Source organism: Panthera tigris, chromosome A2 (assembly GCF_018350195.1).
Source record: "Panthera tigris isolate Pti1 chromosome A2, P.tigris_Pti1_mat1.1, whole genome shotgun sequence".
Taxonomy (NCBI): domain Eukaryota; kingdom Metazoa; phylum Chordata; class Mammalia; order Carnivora; family Felidae; genus Panthera; species Panthera tigris.
Genome location: NC_056661.1, coordinates 137,172,687 through 137,195,315, shown reverse-complemented (window position 1 = coordinate 137,195,315; position 22,629 = coordinate 137,172,687). Strand labels below are relative to the sequence as shown.

The 22,629-nt window shown below is 39.9% G+C and overlaps 1 protein-coding gene across 2 annotated transcripts in view; it reads left to right on the top strand.

Moving 5' to 3' along the window:
- Positions 1–22,231, top strand: part of TSPAN12 (tetraspanin 12) — a 63,692-nt gene extending 41,461 nt beyond the window's left edge. For both annotated transcript variants that reach the window (XM_042970719.1, XM_042970711.1), the window contains 2 exons: positions 1,892–2,035; positions 21,702–22,231. In XM_042970719.1, coding sequence (XP_042826653.1) covers positions 1,892–2,035; positions 21,702–22,007 — 450 coding nt within the window. In that variant the 3' untranslated portion in view covers positions 22,008–22,231. The remainder of the gene's footprint in view (positions 1–1,891; positions 2,036–21,701) is intronic.
- The last annotated feature ends 398 nt before the right edge of the window (positions 22,232–22,629 follow it).

The window sequence follows — 22,629 nt, the reverse complement described above, 5'->3', positions numbered from 1 at the left end:
GCTTTGGAATAAATAGGCTCCTGCCACATACTGGTCTCTGCAAGTTACTTGGCCCGTCGGAACCTTTCTTTATATGTAAAGTGGTGGTGGTATTTTCCAGTTTCACAGGATGCTAGCAAGAGTGGCCCTCTCTCAATGATGCGGTTTTAAAGGTGGTGAGAAAACCGTGAGAAGAGGTAGACCAGTCGTGCCTAGTGTCGTGGAGGGACCACTTAGGGGAGTTCTCAGGGAAAATTTCATTACCGATTTAGTATCTCCTGTTGACAAAGAAAAACAACTATGTAAAAAGAAAAAAAAATGACTCAGTGACTTATTAATATTAAAAAATATATCTGGCACTGAACATGGTATGCTTCAGTTATTTGGAAAAGTCATTTCTGTGGAGCACCTCATTTCCTGACCAGGCCAGATAAATGGGCTGTTCTATTGTGGACGGAGCTTGAGTTCCAAGAACTGTACTTGTGTCGTCAACATAGAAAAACACATGTCCTTAGGAAACGAGAGAAGTGGGTTTTCTCTGAGTGCAAGAATTGAAAAAGCCTGCCTTGGAAATATAGTAGTTTATGATTTTTAGAAAGTGAAGTCTTTTTACTACGTATGTTTTTTATGGATACTCAAGGCCTTTTGTAAAATATATGATGTCAAATTATGTTTGACTTAATTTATGATGTTTATGGTATATCTGTAGCTTTTAGAACAAGTTTATAAAAGGAAAGTACTAAAAATATAAAAAATGTTTCTCAGAAAATTTTAGTATTACTCGTGGCATCAGTAATTCATCATTTACAATAGTCTGAAGATTTTTTTTTAATTAGTTACTTAGGCAAAAGGAAAAGTGTAAAATGGTTTTTAGTATTTTCCTTGTTTCATTTTACATGAGAAGTTCAGAATTCCTCATAGATGATTTTAGTTGGATTTTGAATGCTGGATTGTGCTAGTTTATGATACGGTGTTAATCCTGCACACAGATTGGTCTGTTGGGCTACATAATTTGCAGAGCCAGTCACTCTTGGCAAAGTTCTTTTCAGTGATTGTCAGGAGTCCTTGTTTTTGACCGTAGGGAAGAGTAACTCCCTCTATCCAAGGGCAGAAAATTATCATAGTTAATTATTCTGAATCTAATCTACATATATCCTTAAGCAGTGTTTCTAAACTTTCACCAGAAAAAGTTTTTGCTAATCCTTGGTGAAATCAGATAAAAAGAAACAAAAGATAACAGTAATTTTCCTTCAATCCAATTTTATTCAAGCTAAAGGCATATCATTTCTTCTGAGATCATGGTGCTAGAATATGATACTTTATTTCAAGATTCTCATTCAGTTAAATAAAAATTTGTTGTCCAAACCTGTGTTTATGTTTTGAAAAATTTTTGAAAATTTAGTGGTTAATCAGTCCAAGTTGGGTAATCTTTGTGATGTGGACTTTTGGTCAACAACTCTTTCTACAGAGATAATGGAAACTTGTAATTTAATGTCTGAAAATATTAAGCAGTTATATTAGTTAAACCAGGTGATATGCAAATAGATGGATCAACTGTTCTTTAGTAGCTAAAGTTTTAATGGTAAACATAGGATTCTTGCTAATGATTTTGTTACTGTGAATGTTCAGTCTGCTGCTGAATGATCACTTATGGAGGGCCATACAGTTGTGGAGAGATTCAGCCATGCCTGATCTGTCTGCATGTGTTATGAGCATTATTGTTCGAAGCGTTCCATTATAGGGTCCTTGGCCGCATTTTTGTCGTCAACATAGAATGTACACACATCGTTAGGTAATGAGAGAGGTGAGTTTGGCTCTGGGTACAAAAATTTAAGAAATCTAACGTTTAATCTTCTGTAAGTTAAGAAAATATTTTTGCAGTTGCTGAGCCTGACCAGTCATTCTTTTGCAGTTTAAATGCTGTGGGGTGGTGTACTTCACCGACTGGCTGGAAATGACAGAGATGGACTGGCCCCCAGATTCCTGTTGTGTTAGGGAATTCCCAGGATGTTCCAAACAGGCCCACCAGGAAGATCTCAGTGACCTTTATCAAGAGGTAAGGCCATATGTTGTGAACTTATCATGCATACAAGATTTCTTATAATGACTTTTAGGTAAAGAATCAACAATTTGCCAATGAAATTTTCCTCTTCTATCTAAATATAAAGGCCCTTAAAATTATTCTCTAATTTGTGGAGAAACAGGATAGCACTAAAAATCAGTATAAAATCATCATGTGTTAACAAAGGAAATCGGTGGGGGGTAGGGGGTGCCTGGGTGGCTCAATCAGTTAAGCGTCCAACTTCGGCTTAGATCATGATCTCGTGGTTTGTGAATTCAAGCCCTGCACCAGGCTCTGCGTTGACAGCTCAGAGCCTGGACCCAGCTTCAGATTCTGTGTCTTCCTCTCTCTCTGCCCCTCCCCTGCTCACACTCTGTCTCTCTCAAAAATAAATAAACATTAAAAAAGAAGTTAAACAAAAAAGGAATTGGGGAAGACTAGATTTAGAATCAATTGGATTTTAAACCGTATTGTCTAGAACCAAGTTCTCTTGCCTCCTAGGGATCCTTTGGAAACAGGTGCATGCGGAGTGTATAAAGAACTCTGAATATTTCAGAAGACAAAGTTCGGAGTTCTTGAACAGACTATGTATTTTAGGTCCTCCACAGAGATGAAAACATATGTAGGGAAAAAAAATCCCACTCTCCAGGGAAAACGTTGTCCTCTACTCTTCAGTTCCCCCTACTGGCTAATGATCAGCGATATTAGTTTTAGTTAGCTGATTTAAAGAAATTAGATGCTCACTGGGTTTAAAATCAATCCTCACATGCCCAAGAAAGTTGCCTATCTGCGTTTTCTGGGAAAAATTTTCAGAATAACCAGTTATTCCTTTGTTAGCAGAAGCTTTCCTATTCCTTCCTTTGTAGTGGTGATTTTCAAACTTTGTTAGCAGTAGAATCTTAATTCAAATTAAAATCTAGAACTATACCATCCAGTACAGTCACCAATAGCTACATGTGGCTATTAAAATTAAAATTAAATTAAATTAAAATTTCATTTCGTTAGTTCAAATAGCTACATTTCAAATGCTTAAAAGCCACTTGAGACTTGCAGCTTCAGTATTAGACAATGCAGATATAAGACATTTCCACATTATGGAAAATTTTATTGCAGCCTTGATCTAGAGTGGAAACTCAAAATGTAAATCAGATGGCAGGGAGGGTGCTCAGGCTGAGGGGCTGGGATTATTTCCCAATAACATCTCCAGTCAAGCATCTGGGTATCCAAAAGCACCATTGAAAACCTCCGGCTTACCATAAAGCATGGTGATAAAGAGCAAAACTTTTTTTAAAACAGAACATCCAGATTTATATATATATTTATGTATTTCAAAACAGTAATCTTAAGAGGCTATATGTCTTTCCCTAAAAATCCTATTGTTCAAAACATCTTTTAGGCTGCCAAAGTCAATTGTAGAGATGCACAAAAATCAGTTTCATTAGTTTATGGTGTAAATTAACTTATTTGAGAAAAATGGCGGATTACCTCCACAAATGATCCATTGTATTTATAGCTTACGTATAAGTAGCTTTTGGCTGTTAAACAATTCATCTCAGAGGACAAAACTATGCCACATTAAGCATATCCAAAATAAAGTGCTTTGGGCCCTAAAGTGCCACAAAGAAGTGTGCCAAGGATTTTTTAAGGGATTTAGAATTGTATTTGTTTCCTAGGGCTGCTGTAATAAAGTACCTCAAAGTGAGTGGCTTAAACAGGAGATACTTATTGTTTCATGGTTCTGAAAGCTAGAAAGCTTGAGATCAAAGTGTCAGGAAGGTTGGTTCCTTCTGAGGGGTGTGAGGAAGAATCTGTTCTATGTCCTTCCCTCAGCTTCCGGCAGTTGGATGACAATCTTTCGTGTTCCTTGGTTGTAGAAGCATCACCCCAATCCCTGCCTTCATATTCACATGGAACTTTCCCTGTTTGTGTAGGTTTCCAGATTTCACCTTGTTCATAAAGACACAAGTCATGTTGGAGTAGGGGCCCATCCTCTTTCAGTATGACTTCATCTTAACTAATTACATCGGCAATGACTCTATTTCAAAATAACACCACATTTGAGGTTCTGGGGATTAGGACCTCAACATATGCTTTTGTGGGGAACACAACTCAACTCATAACAAGAATTGTTGAAACCACTGAATTACCTAGGTTGCCTGTTTTAAAAGATAATCAAAGAATCATTTGCTCAGTGTCTCTGAGTTCTTTAGTGATTATGCTACATCTTTTTTTTCCAGGTGAAAGTCTGAAATAAGGATGGCCAGCTAACAAGTTCAATAGTTAAGGTCCTGTTCGTGCCATAGAACAAAAACAATGCTTAATATTTCTAAGATATTATTAAATGCAAACATAACTGTGGATATTCAGATACATTATAACTTACCACTAGGTTTTAAAAACACAGATGATTACAGTATAGGTATTAAGTGTATATGTGAGTTGAAACCTATCAACTTTCCTAGTGTGAACTTAATCCATTTGTTAGCTTTTAGGAGTGGCAAGTCAGTATGGGAAAATATTGGGCTACAACACTATATATAATCTCTACCCTTTTTAGTGATTAATACTGATAATATGATTATAACCAATGTTGATCATAAGAATGACAAAACACAAATCAATTTGCCAGATCTTCCCATAAAGTCTGAATATGGACAGATTCACTTCACTTGTGCTTTGTTTAGTTGAAAAGCTTTCAATTAAACATTTGATAAGTTTTGTTGGGTTTTTTCTTCTGCTGTAAGAATGCCATTCATTTTTACTAGTTTATCTTAGATTATTTCCGCTGGTAGTATTTATAATGGAATACCTTACATTCAGGCTGTCTATAATTACTTATTCTATGGATTTTGAGATTGATAGAAGCCATATTATTGTGCATGTGCAAGTTGAGAAGCCAGATTATTTTAAAAGCTTTTTCATATTTTCATCAAAAGATTTTCAGTAGCAAGCCGACATTGCCAGTGACAAGATATTCTTTAGATAGACTTCCAGCAGAGATGGAGGTTCATTATATCAGAGTAGCTCTGCTTTTCCACTTTATAATTAATAACAGATGCTGGTATTGGTAATGATACAGTGCATAATTATATGCATAGTTGACTTACAAAAGTGGATCACTTAGTAGCTTTATGGTACAAGTACAATTAAACCCATCATTAAAAATAAGACTCAATTCCACTTTGCCCTGGAGAACATGTTTCCTAATTGAAGAGTGCCCAGAGACCATCCACCTGGAAGACGGAGGGGTCTAACAGGGAGGAACAAGTGAGGGACAGCTGGAGGTATTTATGTTACTTATTCTGAAGTAGCAGATACTAAGGGGGAGATATTTTAGATGTCTTCAAATATTTCAAAGTTCATCATTCAGAACAGGAACTAGACTTGCTCATTGTTGCTCCAAGGGCCAGACATTACAGGAAGGAAATTTTGAATCAATAGAAGGAAGACCTTGCTCATCAAAATCCGTCCAGTTGTGACACAGGTTCTCTTATAAAATAATGAGTGGCTCATCACTAAAAATATTAAAGTCAAGGTCAGATAACCATGTCATTGGCAGATAGAATGGGTTTTTAAATTAAGAGTGGATCTGGACTAGATGAACTTCAAGGTCCCTTTTATCTTTCATATTCTGTAAGCTCAGAGATAAGAACTGGCTTTCTTCCTGCAATCTTTCTTCAGGAGTCTGAAATCAAGGAAATAAATCATTCTCAACCATCTGGTGGCCTGCATGGTCCCTGACCCAATAATGTTTTATGACACGTTTGAAACCTGTGAAAAATGACAGAGAAGAAATAAAGCAACAATTGCACATTTTAGAAACATTCCCATCAGAAGTATTGTTGGATTTGGCACACAGCTCCTCCAATACCTGTAATGAGCTACGCACTTGTATACAAGTACAGATGCAAAAATCACAGATGAAAATGTTTCTGACCATCAACCTGGTTCCATCACATTCATCAACTCACAATGTTTCGTGAGTGCCAGGTGCTATTGGAAATGCTGAGGATATAACAGAGAAAGTTGCAGACAAAATCTCTCCTCCTGTGTAACTTACATTCTAGTTAGGTGTATAGACATTTAGCAAGAAAAAAGCAACAATAAAAATCATCTCAGGTAACGGTAGCATTTTGAAGACTCTTAAGTAGGGTTGTGTGCTGGAGAATGGCTTTATTGGTGAGGGAGCTACTTAGGATGGTTAGGAACCCACTCTTTTAGGAAGTGACATTTGAATGATGAGCAGTCGGTGAGAAGGCTGCAGCCACGCAAAGATCCACCGAAGGGGCACCTGGGTGGCTCAGTCACTTAAGCATCCGACTCCTGATTTAGGCTCAAGTCATGATCTCGCAATTCATGAGTTCGAGCCCCACATCAGGCTCCATGCTGACAGTGTGCACCTCGGGCTCTGTGTTGACAGTGCAGTGCCTGCTTGGGATTCTCTCTCTCTGCCCCTACCCCATGCATGGAACACCCGTTCCCCGCCCCAAATAAATAAATAAACTTAGAAAAAACAAAAAGATCCACTGGGACACCTGGATGGCTCAGTCGGTTGAGTGTCTGACTTCAGCTCCGGTCATTATCTCATGGTTCGTGGGTTGAAGCCCCGCGTCGGGCTCTGTGCTGACAGCTCAGAACCTGGAGCCTGTTGCAGATTCCGTCTCCCTCTCTCTCTGCCCCGACCCCACTTGTGCTCTGTATCTCTGTCTCTAAAATAAATAAACATTAAGAAAAAAAAAAAAAAGATCCACTGAAGAATTTTTTTTAGCCTGTGAAACTGTGAGTGCAAAAACTCACCCAGAGGTAGACTAGTCAGTGATTACTGACTGCTTACTACCCTGTTCTTTGGGATTATTTGTGTAACCACACTCTCTAAATACCAGGTGTTAGACTTGGCCTCAGCAGAACATCAGACTCAGGGTGTATGTCGGTAGAATACAGGACTGAAATGTCTCTTCCTTCTCTCATCTGCTGAGTTTTCCACCATGTCGTTACTAAAGTTCTCTGTCTAGACTTGATCTGGAGAAGAAAAACAGAAAGACTGAGAAAGAAAGCTAGCAGAGAAAAGTGGGGACTGTCAACCTCTTGCCCATGGACCTGTGCTCTTCTTGGATGGGCTTCAAGGGAAAGGTGATAGTGCTGAAATTTTTTTCAATATTTTATATGCATTTTTTTCAATGACTAGTATTCTTAGCTTTCATCAGCTTTTCTTGGGGTTTCATACCAAAAAGTGTGAAGAACCACAGTTGTAGAGATAGTTGCAGTGTTTGCTACCCCTGTTAGGAAATGAAGAATAAACATCTTTTCAGAGGGATTGGAATGCAATTTTCTTCCTCCGTATGCCGCCTCAAGAAAAATGAATGCAAGTAAACAAGTTCACAACAGGCCCTCCTTCAAATGGACCAACTCAAAATGTAAAACAAAGAGGAACAGAGAGTAAAGTAAAATGTACCTCCAAAGATACATGCCTTCGTTTTGTGGTTGGGAGAAAGACCACTGTTAAAAGATATTGTTGGCTTCTTCGGAAAAGTAGTATTCACAGCAGTTTATGTGAGGGCTGGATAGAGAGATGGTTTCCGCACAGCTGGGTGCCTTTGAAACACTTTCCCTCTATTTTACTTATCTTATTTATTTTTAATTTTTTTATGTTTATTTATTTTTGAGAGAGAGAGACAGAGTGAGAGCAGGTGAAGGGCAGAGAGAGAGAGGGAGACACAGAATCCTAAGCAAGCTCCAGGCTCTGAGCTGACAGTACAGAGCCTGATGCGAGCCTGACCCACAAGCCATGAGATCATGACCTGAGCTGAATTCAGATGCTTAACCAACTGAGCTACTCAGGCACCCTTATTTTATTTTATTTTTTTAAGTTTATTTATTTATTTTGAAAGAGAGAGAGCAAGTAGGGGAGGGGCAGAGAGAGAGAGAGAGAGAGAGAGAGAGAGAATCCCAGGTAGGCCCCACACTGTTGGTGTAGAATCTGATGTGGGGCTCGAACTCACAAACCATGAGATCATGAGCTGAGCCAAAGTCAGATGCTTAACCGACTGAGCCACCCAGGTGCCCCTGGAATACTTTCCCTTTAGACCCTTAGTCTTTATATGTTCCATGTGATGTTGGGTTTGAATAGCAAATATTCTTTATAATTCCCCAAGGAATTTTGCCCCAAACCACTTCTGCCTCTGAGTAACAGAAAACTTGTACGGATAGGGTGATAGGGAAGGCCAGGAAGCATGGAAGTGAAGGGATGTGATCTCTCTGAGCCTCCATTTACAGCACGAAGAACCCAGATGGTGACAAGCATCTAGAGGTCCATGGTACTCCCAGAAGGTACATGGACATATTAGGGATGCTCCCCCAGGTTAAAGGTGGGCCAGCTCATGATGAACCCATGTGGGATGGTTCGTTCTAAGTTTTTGTTCTCTCTGTTGTGTGTTCTCTTCCGTGTGAGCTGAGTCATGAACTCATGCTGTCGTCCCTCACAGATTGGAGGTCCTGTTCCTCCTTATCTCCTTTGTACCCTGTCGTGGTCAGCAAATGGTATTTGCTTCATAATCTGTGCATATGTACTTTTCTGGGCAGCATCTTAGCCTTCAACACCTTTGACGCACACTCTTCTATTAACAGTTAGAAAAGTGAGTCAACTCTGTATATAGTCTGCTTTGACTAATAGAAACAACTTTGATTTTATAATTTTCAGACACAACATCCTAAACACAGAAATATTTCCTTAGCAATTCTTTGTGGTGGAGACACGACATACATTGTAGATCCAAGAGGAGATGGTAGGGAATAGGGGTATGGCTTTCTGGCAAGTTCTACATAGTTATGAGATTGATTATTTTTCTCCCAGGTAACCCTGCTCTTAAATTACTAGTAGTAGGATTCTACTTAGGACCAAGTACATCACCACACACAAAAAACAACATGAGGGGCTAATGTTGAAAGATAAGTGTAAGACCAGAAGCCCGAGGTAACAGTTTAGACCCCTGGCTAGGGACTGGCCAGTTGCATTAACATGAAGTTAACCAAGTCTGCATAGTAATGATCCTCATACCAGTGGTTATAATAAGAGATAGGAATTAGTGACTTTAAACTGGAGCATAAGAAGGATCCAGACATGGGTAGGTAATCTTTAATTACCATTTTGTTTATATTTGTGAGATATGCATCGGGAACACAGAGGGGCTAGTCTTTCCCTGAGATAAGCAGGTGTTAGCCACGTGGAGAAAATATTTGGGTGGCACAGCCGGAAAGGGGCAAGCAAAGAGGCAATCGTGCCAAGTTAGAGCTGGAGCCTGGGGCGAGAGGGCCTTCCTGGCTTGCTGGCCAGGGCAGGCGCTGGATTACACTGGATTACGAAGAGCCCCATAAATCCTGCTACCGCATGAATTTTATGCTAAAGTCTGTGAGTAGTTGCCAAGCAGAAAGGCAAGCACATTCACAAATTTGAGGCATTATTATGACAGGAAAGCTTAACGCTGAGTAGTCATGGGATTCTGATTTATTAATAATGAAGCTCCATTCTCAGATAAACACACACAGAACCTCCTGCACAGATAGTAATCGGTAGGCAGCTTTCAGGCTCAGTGGTTATTTAGATGGAATATCCCCAAGAAGTTCCATTCACAGCGTTCTTTTATATGAAGTCAAAGACACTCCCTCCTGCCTCTCTGCTGACTTCATTATCTCCTCAGCAACTGCCCGCAGGGGTCAGGTTTACTCTGACTTGGGTGATACCTGTTTTATCATTCAGAGCCCTGCAGGACCAGTTTGTGCTTGGTGGGGGGAACATCCCTTTTATCTTCAGGCTTTGCTTTATCTAATGGGGCCTTGAACTGTTCTGCTGATTTTGCCTAAGGTATACAAATGCGTTCTTCTTTTCTTTCCCTCTCTTTCTGGCACAGTTCACTTGTAGGTTTCCCGTTACCTAGTCACCGTTCAAATGACTTTTCTTCTTTTGCTTTGTTAATGAAGACTTGCAAGGTTTACCTTTACAATTTACTCATAAGAAAGCCATTTTAATATTTTGACCTGAAAGAAGTACTTCACAAAGTAACAATTTTAGATTTGTGCCTTGAAATTATTGTGTCGCCCTTGTGAAGAGGAGTGGAGCTAAGGACTAGGCCTTGAGGCCTGGAAGAGAGGTAGGAAACTGTTGCAGGTGATTCATGTGAGTGATGATAAGGGCTGGGATTCGGGTTGTGCCATTGAGGACAGAGGGAAGGGATGAATGTGAGTGATTTGAGGGGGAATAAACAAAATGATGAATTGGTTGTGCAGAGCGAATGACAGGGAAGCTGTAAGGACACTAGCCTTGGACTCGGATCCTGGTTGGATAAAGAAGCCATTTACTGAGGAGATAGGTTGGATTTGATTGGGTCCTTCTTGGAAATGCTGGGTTTAAGGTTCCTGTCAGGTACTTGGTGTGCAGAAACCAGTAGAAAATATAAAGCTCAGTAGACCTAATTCAGTCAGAGATGTGGATTTTGTGCGGACCGATCAGGGAAAGAGCTAATTCCATATGCAATGAGTTGAATAAGGTGGGAGTCTATTTTTCTCCCATTGGGCCAGACTGCCAGACAGCTCTGCTGCCTTCATCCAGGGACCCAGGATAGTGAGACAATTCCACCTTTTTTTAATACCTGCCTTCCAAACTTGCTCCTGTTTTTCTCCAATTCCGGTCAGAGGGAAGGAAGACATGGGAAGGAGAACATCCAGTGTGTGCAGCTCTACACTCATCACCTCTGCTCACATTCCATTGGCAAGGGCTCACTTGGCCCTGCTTAGTTGCAAGGGAGGCTGGGAAATGTGGCCTCTGGCTAGGAGACTGCATTCCCATAGACAACACTGATTACTATGAAGAAGTAGAAAACAGCCTGGAGCAGGTGGGGGGGACTAACAGTTTACAGGTGTTATCAGTGTAGATGAGGCAATGAATGCATGGGGAGGAGATCAGGTCCCACAAAGAGATGGTGTGACATATGCGACAGAGGACAAAATTTAGGGAGTGGCACCACTTGGGCAGAGGAGGAGCCCCACCTATTGTAGGCAGAGGAGAAATGGAAAGCGGTGTCCTGGAAGTCAAGGAAGGAGAGGGTTTTAGGAATGAGTTTTCTTGAGTCAGGAAGCATGGCTCAGAGGTGAAGATCAGGCTCTGAAGTCAGACTCTTGAGGTTAAGTCTTCACTCTGCGCCTTAACTAGCTGTGTGATCGCGAGCAAGGTGTTCCTGTCTCTGTGTTTCATTCTTTTCGCCTGCAAAATGAGGATAACCAAAGTACCCATCTCAGGGTTGTCTGGAGAGTGAATGAACATATTAAAGCCATTAGAACAGTGCCTGTTTGTAGTAAATCCTACCAGTCATAGCTGAGAGTTAAGGTAAATTAGGGATTGGAAAGTCCACCTAGGAATTTTTAAATAAGACACACATTTATATAGCTCTGTAAACATGCATTACCTCATTAAAGCCCTAAAATAGTTCCATTAAGGTGCGGTATTATTACCTCCATTTTACAGATGAGAAAAGTGAGACACAAAGAGGCTAAGTGACGTAGTCCTGTGTCATAGCTAGTCAGTGACTGAGCTTAGATCTATTTGATTCCAAAGCCCAGATTTTAGACACTAAAATTTTGAGATATGGAATACATGGTGAGGAATAAGCTGAATGTTTGTAGATTTTTTTTCACTTGTAAACCTCAATGACTTAATTTTTATAATGAGATAATAATACTACCTACCTCACTCTTGTATTACAAAGATAAATCAAGCTTTGTAATGAGAAACCCTTAGCAAACCACTTGGCGTATAATAAACACAAATCTCCAATGCATGGCGGTAGCAAATGACAGTAATGACAATAATAGCTGTTAATTATTAACATTTATTAAAGTAAATAGAATAATTAACGATCTATAATTAGATCTTTAGCTAGCCAAATTGCACCCGGTTTTGCTAGTTAAAGACAGGAAGGGTAAGCATTTTCTGGTTCTATATATCTGTGCTGGCTGAAGGTAGATTTTGAGGTCAAGATTTTGGGGCCTTCATGTGGTTTCTGACTTCACTGGTTTTAACACCTCCCCTCTTCTTATAGATGAAATTTAGGCGGCCAAAGGGCCCAATGAGAGATAACGTTTGAATGAGCAGCTCGTAAATGTGCTTCTGCTCAGTCAATCAGGGAGTGCCTGCTGCAGGAGCCGGCCTCACAAGGGAGAACAGCACTGTCTGGGTTTTCTGACTCTATCGTCTCTTTACAACCACATCTTTCTGTAAAAATTGAAAAATATTCAGTAGATGCAGTCTTTTAAATTTGGGGATTCTGTCTGTCCAATGGGGATATTGTGAGAATTAATAGAGATACCAGGGACCGTCATTAAGAAATAGGAAGACTTTTTCTACTGCATTTCCGATGCACGGGTTTGGTTAGCCTTACCCTTAACGAGAACAGAAAGTCCTATGGTGAATTTTATTACTTGCTATTTAATTTTTTTAAAGGAAGGATTCATTTCCCTGCAGCACTTATGATTATCAGTGGAGAACATTTGGTCCAACCTGTGTAAAGTTCACAGACTCACGAAGCACGTTCACTTTTTTAATTTTAGAAGAAATAAGGCTGAAGATTATATATTTGTACGTGATAATTAACACAGTCATTTCAAACTTGAGAGCCACGTTTATTACCAAACATCAATTAGAAAAATATCAATACTGGCATGTATTGGCACCTAGACTTAATTCATACTTTATCTTCATAAGCTGATTAGAAGTCTGCCTAATTTTTTTCTCTGTTGCTTGTGAATATTGAATAACAAAAAGCCATGGGGTGCTTCCAGTTTTAGAAAATCATTTTGGAGATAGATCAGAGCATAATTTCAAGTGTATCATTTCCTCAAGTAAAATGAGGCATCCTGACATGCCTTCCAATAGATTCTAGGAAACGTAGGGATTAGTGATTTTTTTCTCTACTAAAAAGTTAGTGTTATTATTTATAGTTAATAGTTGACCAGGATTTTAATACTGCAGCAAGTAAAGTAGGTTAGACCACATGCGTATTCATACCTTTGAGTTTTCTGAAGTTATTAATGTAGGACTAACATAGCTTTATGTAGGAAGAAAACACATTCAAGGTGAATCAACTTAGAGTATTTTATTTTGAGAAAAGCAAATAAGTGTAATTGAGTTCTTTCCAATTCTGAATAAAACACCCTTTGTGAAATGGAATGCGGTTTTGAACTCTAACATTTCTGTTTCCTCTTTGACTCACTCAACAGAAATGTTTGTTTATGCAACTAAATCTCTGTGAATAGTACAATAGAGTGTATAGAGACACATCTGTATTTTTTTTTCTTCTCTAGACTTGGTGTCTTGGTTTTCAGCAAAAGTGTCCAAGTTTGCACTGAAAAGTGTAAACCTTATGCATGATTATCTGACTGAAAATAAGCTCACAACTTGTGTTCAGACTGATTTTATTCAATGGCACGGAATGGAAGAGAGTGGCTAAGGAGGACAATGCTTATATAGAAATCCAGAAAAATATTGTCCTCAAGAAGAGGACTATTCTTTTGGAAAATTAATCCTTAACTTTAAGTAATTGTGTAAATGATTCACAAATATTCAGCACGATGCCTGATATACTGCAAATTTCTACCATGCCCTCTGAATCATCAAAAAAATATCAAATTGTGTGCAGTATGGAGAGATTTGTATTTAATGAATTCTAATGACAAACTTAAGTATTAAAATTCTGTCTTGTTTGAGGGGTTATCTGTATGCCTTATAAACTAAATGAGGTAGTGATAAGGCTGACCTATTGTTACATAAATTGAGGAATCTAAGACCTTTGCCTTGAATAAACAGCTGTTGCCCACCTTGACGTGGAAATAATCTTTAGCGTCCCCAAGATCCAGAAGGAGGCCAGGTCCTTACTGTGTGTCATATGATACGATCCCATGTCCACACTTCTGGGGAACCTGACAAAGCTTTTTGCCCAGGATCCAAACTCATTCAAACAGTCTTGGTTGTCCTAATGTAGTAGTGAGTCACAGAGTCGGGACACCAAGGTTTTTCTTTCCAGGAAGCTGCTTTGTTCGTGTCAGCACGGGCTCAGAGGGCTAAGACCCAAAAGGCTGAGCCCTGGGCGCAGTAGGGGGTTGCCTCTTGTACAATTTTTGCTCCTTTGTCTCCCATATATGGTGACATACAGTCTGAATGTGCAGTCTGTGTTACAGAGCCATGAGGAATGTCATGCATGCACACATAGCCAGGTTGCCTTCCCATGTCTTGAGATGTTCACCACATTCCTTAGGGAGGTGTTCTGGCACACTAATATTTTACTGCATTTTCTAGTTTTTAAAGTTAAAAATCAGTGTTATTTTCAAAGAAACATGGACCAAATCAGCACAATCCAAAAAGAGCTCAGTAGGCTGACGACATGTATATATCTGGAAAACTTGAGGGAATTGGGAATATTTAGTTTGGAGAAGAGAATAGTTCAAGGGAAAGTGATGGCTCTTCAAATATGACTCTCTACCTTATAGAAGAGTTTGAGAGCAGACCCAGGACCAATGCATCTTATTAAGAAGATAGGTTCCAATAAGGAAAAGCTTAAGTATTAATGTTGCTCAAGCGTGGACAAAACTGTCTAGTGGGGCAATGAATTCCTCTCATTCGAAGTGCATTTTCGTTGAAGACTTTTTTTTGTTTGTATGGGAGTCATTCTTTCCTGTATCTTTGCGCACCTTGTAATTTTTGTTATTGTTGTTGAGAACTGGACATTGTAAATAATATAATGGGCAACTCTGGAAATCAGATTCTCCTCCCTCCCCAGAGTTTGTTGTTGCTTGTTTATTCATTAGTGACCTTCCTGAATCAATTCTGTAAAATCTGTATTCTTTGTCATGTGTGGCCACTAAAGTCTGCCCTGTTAACTTAGGGACAGTTAATGAATGATCAGAGATTTCCTTAAGATGCCTGGAACCAATAAGCCTCCCGGTCTTTGTCAAGGGTGCGCAGAGCCTCAAAGTTAGCCAGAGGTAAGATTGCAGGGCCTTCTTAGGTCTTCCCTTAGCATGCACATGGCCCTGAACATAAGCACTGCCCTGTTCTTGTGTGTAACTTTGGAAAGTTCCACAAGTATCCCAGAGCTTTGCCAAGGCCCCTGTGGACTTCTCATTCCCCCAGATTTTCTTTTTAAGCTTTTTGACCAGCTCATTGTGTGCAGTTATTATGCACTGCCTCAGGCAGCCTCAGTGTTCCTCTGGGTGCTTTTGACAAATACCCCCAGGGAAAAGGCTGTTGCCCGGTTGAGCTCCAACTCAGGTTCAAATAAAAACAACCTTGCAAATGAGGTCTTCCAGGGTACCGCAAGATAGGACAAATAATGACAGTTATCTGAGACTGGGGCTTTGAAGGAGCTCCAGTCATATTCTGTTGCCTCTGGCTTCCAGGCCACTGGTTTTCACCATAATTATGGGCTGTTGATTTTCAAGGCTGCTGCAGAGCTGGGGAGAGGGGATGGGAGAGCGCTAATTACAATGTGACAGAGCTTGCTGTTCTTACTGAGACTCAGGTACTTCTGAATAATGCTCCTCAGGTGGCTACAAGCTTTGGTTAATTTTCAGAGTTCTAAAAAAGTTGATTGTGACAATTTTTGCTAATGCTTTCATTACTTATGTGGAAGAGAAACTATATAGAGGTCCTTTCTCTGCCAGTTTTGTTGATGTTGTTCTGGAAGTGGTTTTTAGCCATATTTTTAAAGGTTAAAACTTGAACTTATTAACTTACAAGGTCTCCTCCCACTCTAGAACATTCAGTGTTAGCTAGTATATCACATCCCCCAAGCCATCCCAGAGGATATAGTTTACTATACCTTTTTTTACAAATGTGGTTGTTTAAAATATAATTAGGACAGACTTTCCCCAAAGCCAAAATATGAAACACAATAGACTGTAGTTTGGTTATCAGTCTCTGCTTGATTTTACTCACTGATTTAAACAAGAAACGTTACCTTTCCTGCACAGTTTTTCAAGTTAGAATGAGTTAGTCAAAAGGGGTGGGAGATCTTATGACAATAAGAACTATATATCATGATAATGCTACCCCATTCATAACATGGTGCCACAAAAGAAGAAGAAGAAGAAGAAGAAGAACTACACAGGTAAAATTTAAGTACCAGTGACAACTGAAAAAGTAAAACTCAAATGATAATTGACTTATGGTATTTCACAGGATTGAATCATTAGCATATGTATTTCTTGAATGGTTTACATTTAATTCTGAAGTTTATTTTAATTATTATTACCAAATTATTGATTTATCTATTCTAACTGATCCTTTATTTACTTATTAAACATCCATTTTTATTCTAAGTACTGATGAATATAGGTAAGGAATTAACTAAACATAATCCGCTGCCATTTTATATCCATTTCCTTTTTCTAAAGATGGATGTGGTGATCTGGTACTGCCTTACTTAGCAATGATGTTAAATAATGTAGCTATATAAATTAATTTCCGGTTGTTTGAAGCTAAAGTTTTTAAATTTAACTATCTTTAATGTGACCCTTTCCAAACTATATAAAATGGCTTTTGGGGCGCCTGGGTGGCTCAGTTGGTTAAGCTTCCGACTCTCGATTTCAGCTCAGGTCATGATCTCATGGTTCGCGGTTCGTGGGTTTGCGCCCCACGTCGGGCTGTGCTGATGGTGCAGATCCTGCTTGGGATTCTCTCTGTTCCTTCTCCACTTGTGCATGCTCTCTCTCTCTCAAAAGAAATAAATAAACCAAAAAGAAATTAATACTTCTCTGCTCCATGAGAAGGCTAGTGATCTAATGTATCAGTGGCAAATAATCATTTTAGATAGTTACTTCACTGCCCTGAAAAACAGCATCAGCCACTTTGGCTCCTGTGAGCAAGGGCTGTTGCATCAATACTCAGAGATGGCACAATGGTGTGATTTGGTATTTTCATTCTCTTTTAAAAAATGTACCTTCCTTGTACCTGTTTATTCATACTTGCTTTTTATAGATTTTCTATCATTTTATTTTTTGATTTTTAATTAAATTTTAATTAAATTAAATTTATTTTTATTTTTACTTATTTATTTATTTATTTATTTATTTTTTTGAGAAAGAGAGAGTGCCATTGGGGGAGTGCACAGAGAGAGGGAGACACAGAATTCTAAGCAGGCTCCAGGATCAAAGCTGTAAGCACAGAGCCCAACATGGGACTCCAACTCCCCAAACCAAGATCACGACCTGAGAAATGCTTAACTGACTGAGCCACCCAGGTGCCCTAATTTTTTATCTATTTTAATTTGAGCTTTCTAATCCTTAGTGGGCCTGGTGTGGGAAACAAAGACAGAAGGAAATGGCAGATAGAATTTAATTTCCTTATAACCTGCAGCCCATTGACAAATACTTGAGGCTGGCAGAGTAAAGTGTTTCTCCAGGAACTCCCTGCTGTCTTAATGTTAATGCTTTGCTAGAGGGAAAAACAACCTTAGCTTGACAATAGCTAGGCCTCCAGTATCCTGGGAGTCTTCTTTAGCATAGGAAAATCTCACTGGAAACTTCCTCTGGACTTTACTTCCCCCAACCCCATAGTATAAACCAGTCTCTCCTCATGGTCCCGGGTAGCTTTTTCTGCCCACCAGTCCTGTCCCCGTGCTTTAATAAAATCACCCTTTTGCACTGAAGACATCTTCAAGAATTCTTTCTTGGCCATTGGCTCCAGACCCCCCACAATCACCCCAAAAAACCTCATCAGGTTAGATGAGAAAACTGAAGCACAGAGAGATTAAGTAACTTGTCTAAAGTCACATAGCTTGTAAGTGGAGCAGGGATATGAAACTCAGAATTCTGGCTCTGCGGTTCATGGTCTTAACTATTATTCTATACTGTGTCATGCAAGGATACTTGTTAGAATTACACATAAACATAAGGGTGAGAGGGCTCTGATGAACTAGCTCAATGAAATTCTTTGAAAAGTATTTGAACTTCGGTGAATTTTCTCTGTGACAGCTATTTTGGTTTCCCACAGACTGTGTGTGCATGTGTGTGCATACATGCATTTTGTGTGTGTATTAAAAAGGTAAGATGGCCAAAGAAGTGATTTTATTAAACCCATGTTAAGTAGTATTAAATTATAAATATTTTAAGTTCATTTTTGGTGAAATTGATGAAGTTTAGCTAATCTTTGGCTGTTAATTTGCATTACATGATTTACCAGAAAAAGTTCTTGAAGCATGTCTAGGACTCGTTTTACATGATTTTGTATTCCTTTGAACATAATGACTTATTGAAGTAAAGTTACTAATCAATGCCTTTGGAAATCTAAGAATTATGTATTGTTCATTCTTCTTCTCCAACATAATGCACAGATTCACAACTGATTCAGTAGTCTTGCTTCCCTTGATTTAGTTGAGTTCTTTGTGAAATCTAGAGAAGAAAACAAGGAGGCAATTTTTTAAAAAGTTTTTGTTTTGTTTATTTTTGAGAGAGAGAAACAACACGAGCAGGGGAGGGACAGAGAGAGAGAGAGGGAGACACAGAATCCGAAGCAGGCTCCAGGTTCTGAGCTGTCAGCACAGAGCCCGATGTGGGGCTCAAACTCATGAACCATGAGATCATGACCCGAGCTGAAGTTGGACGCTTATCCAACTTATCCCCAAGGAGGAAATTTTCAATGTAATTATCAATTTCTTTTTATTCAAGTAGCTGCCTCAATAGGGTAAGCAGAATGAATCACTGCACAAACTCAGAACAAAAGTTTTGAAAAGTCAAGTTCTTCTTGTTGGGAGATAATTTCACATGGGTCTCTTGCATTTCTTCATGTCTTGTATGCAGAAGCAATGGATGCCTTTGTTCTGGACTATCTTTTCAAGGGCTTTTGCACAGAAACAGCCTTGAAGATAGAGATGGTGTCTCCCTTCAAAGGAAAGGGCAGGTTTATTTACTGTCCAGTATAATAAAGATGATATCTTTCTCCGATGCAAAGGACATTTATACTTACTGCCCATTATGAAAGATTAGGGTTCCCTAAACTTCAGGTTTCTCTTTCATAATGCAGTCCACTGTGTGCAGGCATTATCTGGTTGTCTCCATGTTGCACTTGGATCTCGAGGAACTGGCACATACTCTGGCTGTTGCTATTGCTATGAGTAATAAAGTCCTTGGCCTCTGTCTTCTGCCAAAGTCCATGAAACTGTGGCAGGCAAATTTGTTCTCTTCCAAGTAGAGCAAAGACTCAGAATCTTCCAAGTCCTTGAAATTTATTATTATAAAATTCTTTCCTAGATTTTCACCTTCATTTAGAATCAGCTTCCCTTTGGAAGAGGGAATTATCATTTCTTTGTCGTGGATTCAATAGAGACTTGGCAGGTTCGCTCTGCTTTGTTCACTGGAGAAGTGACTCGGACAATTGTTAGTTGCATTCTCCCTCCTTTCCTTTGCGCCTCCTGCCCCCGCCATTATCTTTAGTCATAGTTTTTCTTTCCCTTTTTTCCCTCTTCTCTTTTTCTTTCGGAATTCTCTTCTGTCTACCACAAGCACTCCTTAGCCTTTTATACTTTAAATACAAAAGAAACTTTGCTAATCCTTTTAAGTCAGGTGTCTTTAGCGTGTAGGGAAACTAAAGATACTTTTCAAACCCTTCCTTGGGGCACCTGGGTGGGTCAGTTAGTTAAGCGTCCAACTCTTGATTTTGGGTCAGATCAAGATCTCAAAATTGTGAGATTGAGGCCTGTGTCCGGCTCCATGCTGGGTGTGGAGCCTGCTTAAGATTCCTTCTCTCCCTCTCCATCTTCCCCTCCCTGGTTTGCTCACATATGCACTCTCTCTGTCTATATACAAATAAATAAATAAATCCAACTAAGACTCGATGCCATGCCAGGAACACCCCCCCCCCTCCATTTTGTATTTCTTCTCAGACAGTGGACAAAAGTGTGTGATGGTAGGTGAAAGGGAATAGATTAATTTCCACCTATCAGCAAGTTTCAGCAGCAGATTGGGCAAACGTTCCTGATCCTTGGGAAAAGTCTCTGACCAAATGAGCTGCCGGAGTCCAGCTCCAGCAGGTCCACGGGTTCCCGAAGGATGAACGGCGTCGGCGAAAAAGTGAAAATAAAACAAAACAAAAATAAAAATGGACACAGACAACAGCAGTGTGCTGAACTGGCCGATTTATTGCAGTAAACGTGTCATTATATATGCTAGTGATTTCCTTGTAACATACGTCATCTATGTTTTTCTAACATTATCTAATTTTGAAAACGTTCCTTTGTATAATTACCCCATAAGGAATAACATGATTGTTTTGTCATAACGTTCCCTCCTGCCCTTTGCTTATTGATTAATTTCTTTTATTGTTTTTATTATGTATCTATGTTTATAATCTATAAAGTGCTTTGCTGTTTTCACGAAAGGTCATTTATCTCTCACCTCAAGTGGAACAGTTACAGGGACATGACCTATTAGTTGTTTCCCTGAACCATTCGTGGTTTTGAAGAACAAAAGTGTTCGCCTGTGTCCGAGGTGCCAGGAAGGGGGCCAAGAGGGCCTTAGAAACCCACGCCTTATACATTCTCAGACAATGCACCTAGGAACCAATGAACCATTCTGTACTTTAACCGACTAGGTTCAATCATCATCTGGAATGCCTCCGGGGGGCCAGGTGGGCCTAGGGGTCAGAGTGACCTGTGTCCATAGATACACTCCTTAGTTACCGGAGTGGGGCTTTCGGATCCATATGTCTCTCCTTCGTTGGCCGCCTTTGCTGGCAACTGCACGAGGCTATCCTTCCTGCAAGTAGGGGAGTCTCCATAGGGAATGGCAAGGGCTAAACGTAAGGCCGCACAATTTCTTGCGGAACCTTATCTTCTTCCCTAATGGTTCTTTTCCCAGGGGGCCTGCCGAGGGCAATTCCCCAACAGACAATACCCCAGGTACTTTCAAGGCCGAATTACCTAAAAGCGGGAGGACAAGAAGCTTCACTGTCGGCGGGCCACCCTGCAGTCACCAGTCCGTCCACAGCCGGGGCTCTGCCACTCAGGCTGGGTAGCTGGGCTTCCAGCAATGAGCTATAATCTAACAGTGAATACCAACAATAATAAGGAAACATTTTTGCAAAATCTGGATCAGTCTATATCAGCGGTCAGCAATCTATGGCCTGTGCCCCAAATGTGGCCTACTGCTTTTTTGGTTCATGAGGTTTCACTGGAAGGCAGCCAGCCATATGCATTCATTTCCATATTGTCTATGGTGGCTTGCTTGTTACAGTGGCAGAGATGAGTGATTGCAATAGAGACCATATGGCCGGCAAAGATTTGCTTCAAGATTTACTATCTGACCCTTTACAAACAAAGACACAAACAAAAGGTTACCAACCCTGCTCTAGTTGTGTTTTGTGCTGGTGATTCTCAATGTCAGGTGGTGAGGAAGACAGAAAAAGGAGTAAGCTCATCAGAATCACCTGGGCAGGCTTTTCAAAAAGTGCTCCTCTCCATCTCCCCTCCAGTTTCTCATAGGCGTTCCCTGCTGAGAGTCACTGTGTTCAACTGTTAAGATTCAAGTTGTTTGGTTCCATTAACTGGCACAGATTGTTTGTTTTCACTATTTGACCCTCCGTGACATACCCAAAGTAATACTGACTGTGTTATTTCTTTTACAGGGTTGTGGGAAGAAAATGTATTCCTTTTTGAGGGGAACCAAACAACTGCAGGTGCTAAGGTTTCTGGGGATCTCCATTGGAGTGACACAGATCCTGGCCATGATTCTCACCATTACTCTGCTCTGGGCTCTCTATTATGATCGAAGGGAGCCTGGGACAGACCAAATGATGTCCCTGAAGAATGACACGACTCAGCACCTGTCATGTCACTCAGTAGAACTGTTGAAACCAAGCCTGTCGAGGATCTTTGAACACACATCTATGGCAAACAGCTTTACTACACACTTCGAGATGGAGGAATTATAGAGGATGTCAAAGAAGGAAACTACAAATTTATTTTATTGGACTCGTGCATTCTTGAGCACACACTTATCTGTTTCAGAAATGGGTAGAAATAAAAATGTTGCCATAAGGAATGCCGGAGCATGTAATTTTCTACCCTTTAAAGTGAAGAGGGAAAAATTCCATTTTGTCAGTCACCACCTGGACAACGGTTGATGCCCTTTATAATGCTGAGGACAGATCCAATACCCACTTTATAGCCTGTGTAAGATTTTTACTGAACACAGTTATTCTTTGAGGCTCATGCTTTGGCCTAGTTTGACCAGCATTTCCGCATCCATGTAAACAAGCCATGCTCTGGTGGCATTGGAGCCACAGTAAAGTTTGATTTACTTTCATAAGCTTGCTCGTATATCAAGTACCAATGAACTGCTAACACAGGAAGTTAGGCAGTATTAATGAATTGTATTACTTGGTGACATAGTTTTTGGAGAGTGGGTTGATTATACATCAGAAAACTCTGAAGATTGGTGACTATCTAAATGTGATTTTTTTTCTGGTTACTAAAATATTCTTGTTACTTAACAAGAGCAAATTAACACATTGTCTTAAACTGATCAGGGATCTATGTGTATATAAGAGTCTG